The following is a 4,236-nucleotide window of genomic DNA, read 5'->3' on the forward strand; positions in this document are numbered from 1 at the left end:
GCTCCGTTGGGAGTCACCGCGAGTGTTCCCTCGATTCAGAGTGTCGTCGCCCCCCCCTCACAACGTGGCCAGCGTGATGATGTCACCTCCGGGGACACCCTCCAGTAGGGGGTGGAGTTCCCCCCCCCCAGGGCCCAATACGGCGGCAGCAGGTAACGGGCCTCCCAGGCAGGAATTTACCCACCCCCAGCAGGGGCTTGGCAAGCCTGCGTCTTTCTGCCACCCGCTCATCCTTTTCAAATTCCCGGAGAGTGTTAAGGACGTGGATAAGACCAAACTCCCCAGTCAAAGGCTCCCGTGGGGCGATGGGGTGGGGTCACGCCATGGCGGTGGAAGAGGGCAGGAGGTACCGAGTGCCCCTCACAACAGAAGCGGGGTGGGTGGGGGGTAATCTATTACAAATGAGCTGGAATCAAAGGTGGGGCCCAAGTCGGTGAATGATGCCAGCTCGTTCTTGAGGGGAAACATCAAGGCTACTGGGTGCTGGGGGTGGGGGGGAGGACGGGGACTGGACAGCTGGTCAGAAGCACACTTCAATGCCGCCCCCTCCCCTTCACAACTGATCGTCAGGGTGAAAGGCCGGAGGTCACCGAGGGAGCATGACAAGAAGTGAGACCCCTTACCCACCGACCCTTATTGCAACCAGGTTTCAGTGTACAAAAGGAGGCTTTAGAGTAAAGGGGTCCACATTAAGACAAGCAAAAAACCCCCAATCCAGCAGAAGGGAACCTTTGCTTGAGAAGGCCCCCCCTGTATGGCGTGGTCAGAGCTATGGCTGGGAGCTCACTGGTCTCAGGCCACCCGCACAGGCTCTCTCAGCCTAACCTCTCTCGTAGGTCTGCTGTGATCACAACAACCGTGCACTGCCGGAGAGCCAGTCCCGATTACCCTGGGTGCAACAGACTCTTAGGCTCCTGCTCCATTTCTAGGGGCAGCTGGTTGGTCAGGGTAGGAGACAGGCTGCTCGGGTGAGAGGCGCCTTTGGCTGGACCCAGAAGGGCAGCCCTTGGGTTCCTGGCTCCACCTCAGAGACCCACTACCCAGTCCGGGATTCTAGTCTTGAGCAGCCACGAGCTCACGCAGCAGCCCACGTGCACCAGTGGCTCTCCACTGGGCACTGCAGCCAGAAGCAGGACTTCTAAACAGAACACCGATGAACAAACAGCCTGCTGCTGGCTCCCGTTGTCAGAACGTGGTGGAGCGGGTGGGTCAGTGATGCCTCTGCTCATCTGCTCTCTCTCTCTCTCTCTCTGGGCAGGCACCCCAAGGTGGCTGGTGAGATCCGGAGCCCTCCCTCTTCACGAGTTCCTCATCACACCCTCACCGTGGCTGCCAGGGATTGTGCCAGTTACGCCGGTTGGTCCTCTCCCTTGTCAGTTCTGTCTCTGGACAGCCTCCCTGTTGTTAAGAGAAGGGTGTTTCATTCCCGTTTCTCAGAATCTGGTTGGGTGCCGGGCGTGGCGACCCGCAAAACGTTGACTTTGGGCTTCAGCTGGTCCCCCCACCCTCTGAAGGAGGTCTCAGGGACTCATGTGACATAATTCTTTATTAGTCCAGCACTATTAATGTTTCCTTGTTAATAAATAAACGGTTCCTTGTTGAAATTGCTCCAAGGCCTGACCTGGTGCCTCCAGGCAGCTCTTCCGTCAGAACGAACAGCTACCCTGTGTTAAGGCGGATGACGTAGGACTCGCTGTGTGTCACGTACCGCACCCAGCGGTAAGGGAGGTTCGGCTGTGTCCCCGTGAAGCGCAGGAAGCGTATCTGCAGTCCGGAGCAGGTGTGGGCCGGCACCTCGAAAGAGAGGCTCACGGGCCCCAGCTCCCGCAGCACGGCCCGGCTCAGCCCCGGCACCTCCAGCTGGGGAGAGGGAGGAGGAAGAGGTTGTGCTCTGCTGCTGCTGCTGTTTTTTTTGCAGAAGACACAGTGACAGCTCAGTTCACCTGGGGGGGGGGGGCTGGACCCCTTACCTTAAACAGGGCAGAGAGCTGGGAGCCGCCTTGGACTCTGGGCACCACCCACTCGATGGATTTGGTGCTGGACTGCAGGGCAGCCGTCTGCTCCGGATTGCTTAGCTCCTTGGGCGACGCTGGGGGGGGGGGGAGGAGAAAACCCAGAGGCAAAAGGGGGGTTTGTGTGTGGAGCTCCGTACGGCTCCCTGTCTCTACGGGGCACAAAGGGAGTGGCCACTGGGCCTCTCCGGGCCGACTGTGCACGGCAGCCCCTGCACACAGGGGTCCAAAGGGCCACACACAGCCGCAGGCACACTCCCCCCCCTCCGGCCACGGCTGGGAAACGGCGCAGCTTACCTCAGAGAGGCCTTGGGGACGGGCAGATGGAGGCAGACGTTCACGGCATGGCTGCAGGACAGATAAAATCACGAAGGAATTGGGGGGGGCATATTTGAACTGAAGTTCTCTCCCCCCCCCCCTCGCTTCCACTGTATAGTTCCAGAGAAGGAAATCTTACAAGGGGAAAACATGCAAAATGAGAGTGGGGAAAGCCCCCCCCCCCCGGCGCCTTCCTGTTTGTGGCCTGCATGCCCCCCCTCCCCCCGGCACCCCCTCACCTGCCGCTGTCGTCATGGCTGACGGTGGGGAACAGATGGAAGGGCAGGGCCGAAGGGATGTCGTCTGCCAGCTGGTACTGCATCAGGGTCAGCTGCGGAAAGAGTTGCGGGCGTCAGGAGTGGCGACTCACCACCACCACCAGCAGCTGGGCGAAACGTTTCCTGTGCCCTTACCTCCCCTTGGCTGGGGTTCACGCGGAGGATGCGGCTGCGCTCAAACTCCTCCAGCTTGACGGAGCCGTGGAAAGAGCACTCATCCACGCGGACAGCTGTGCCATAGCCTGGGGGGAGAGGAGGAGGGACAAGGGGCATCGAGGAGGAGGAGGAGGGAGGAAAGAGCTCCTCTTCCAGGACGGGCCAGGCAGCGCTCACCTCGCAGCTCGGTCTTGCCCACGCAGAACTCCTCCGTGAGTCCAATCCGCATCTCTGCAAAGGAGGCCACACAGCTCCGGGTCAGAGGGGTCCCTGCTCTTCTCCCTGGGCATCCCACCCCCACCCCACCACCCAGGAGGACACAAGAGCCCTGCCGTCTTGCGCTTCCCATGCCTCAGCACCACGCTGCCGCCAGTGCACAGAGCTTGTTGGCTGGCACGGTCTACGTGTGAACCCCACACTGAAGCAATCCCGGGACCCGCTTCTTCCATGCCGATGCAGGGCTGGAACACGGCCCAACAGGTGGATCCATCAGCTAGGTGGAAACCCCCACCCCCACCCCGGTGCTTAAGAACATAAGAGATGCCAATGTTGGGTCAGGCCAAAGGCCCATCCAGTCCCACACTCTGTGTCACACAGTGGCCAGAAATACCAGGTGCCATCAGGAGGAAGTCCACCAGTGGGGCCGGGACATTAGAAGCCCCCTCCCACTGTTGACCCCCCCCAGCACCAAGAAGACAGAGCATCCCTTGCCCCAGAGCCCCTTGTGGCTAATAGCCACTGATGGACCTCTGCTCCATATGCTTATCTAATTCCCTTTTGAAGCCGTCCATGCTTGTAGCCGCCACCACTTCCTGTGGCAGTGAATTCCACGTGTTAATCACTCTTTGGGTGAAGAAGGACTTCCTTTTATCCGTTCTAACCCGACCGCTCAGCAATTTCATGGAGTGCCCACGAGTTCTTGTATTGTGAGAAAGGGAGAAAAGTCCTTCTTTCTCTACCTGCTCCATCCCATGCATAATCTTATAAAACTCAATCATGTCACCCCTCAGTCGTTGTTTCTCCAAGCTAAAGAGCCCTAAGCGCTTTAACCTTTCCTCATAGGGAAAGTGTTCCAACCCTTTTATCATTTGAGTTGCCCTTTTCTGCACTTTTTCCAAAGCTATAATATCCTTTTTGAGGTGTGGTGACCAGAACTGCACACAGTATTCCAAATGAGGTCGCACCATCGATTTATACAGGGGCATTATGATATTGGCTGATCTGTTTTCAATACCCTTCCTAATAATCCCCAGCATAGCATTGGCCTTCTTTATTGCAGTCACACACTGTCTCAACATTTTCAGTGAGTTATCTACTACAACTCAAGATCTCTCTCTTGATCAGTCTCTGCCAGTTCAGACCCCATCAACGTGTATTTATATTTAGGATTTTTGGCTCCAATGTGCATCACCTTGCACTTGGCCACATTGAACCCCATTTGCCACCTGGCTATCCTCGACAGATCCCTTTGG

The 4,236-nt window shown here is 57.8% G+C and overlaps 2 protein-coding genes across 2 annotated transcripts in view; one reads left to right on the forward strand and one right to left on the reverse strand.

Moving 5' to 3' along the window:
• The window catches only part of STAG3 (stromal antigen 3), a 119,780-nt gene extending 118,444 nt beyond the window's left edge, over nt 1-1,336 (forward strand). Inside the window, exon 35 of the mRNA XM_015408424.1 lies at nt 1,259-1,336. The gene's annotated coding sequence lies outside the window, so the exon portion shown is untranslated. The remainder of the gene's footprint in view (nt 1-1,258) is intronic.
• A 196-nt stretch (nt 1,337-1,532) lies between these two features.
• On the reverse strand, nt 1,533-3,113 carry LOC107108041 (AP-4 complex subunit mu-1-like). Its single transcript, XM_015408425.1, has 6 exons — nt 2,942-3,113; nt 2,744-2,850; nt 2,570-2,661; nt 2,310-2,360; nt 1,971-2,208; nt 1,533-1,860 (listed from the first exon to the last, which is right to left on the reverse strand). Exons 1-6 carry the CDS (start codon nt 3,111-3,113, stop codon nt 1,660-1,662), a joined length of 861 nt encoding a protein of 286 aa, XP_015263911.1. The 3' UTR covers nt 1,533-1,659.
• Nucleotides 3,114-4,236: the final 1,123 nt, after the last annotated feature.

This window comes from Gekko japonicus, unplaced genomic scaffold, assembly GCF_001447785.1.
Source record: "Gekko japonicus isolate JY-2015 unplaced genomic scaffold, Gekko_japonicus_V1.1 scaffold784, whole genome shotgun sequence".
Lineage (NCBI taxonomy): Eukaryota > Metazoa > Chordata > Lepidosauria > Squamata > Gekkonidae > Gekko > Gekko japonicus.

Excerpts from the sequence above, each read along its gene's own strand:
- LOC107108041 (XM_015408425.1), bottom strand. The coding sequence starts at position 3,113 with ATGGGAAGCGCAAGACGGCAGGGCTCTTGTGTCCTCCTGGGTGGTGGG. Across the intron at positions 2,361-2,569 it reads AGCCATGACGACAGCGGCAG|CCATGCCGTGAACGTCTGCC; the intron begins GTGAGGGGGTGC and ends TCTGTCCTGCAG. Across the intron at positions 2,209-2,309 it reads GTCCCCAAGGCCTCTCTGAG|TCGGCCCGGAGAGGCCCAGT; the intron begins GTAAGCTGCGCC and ends TGCCGTGCACAG.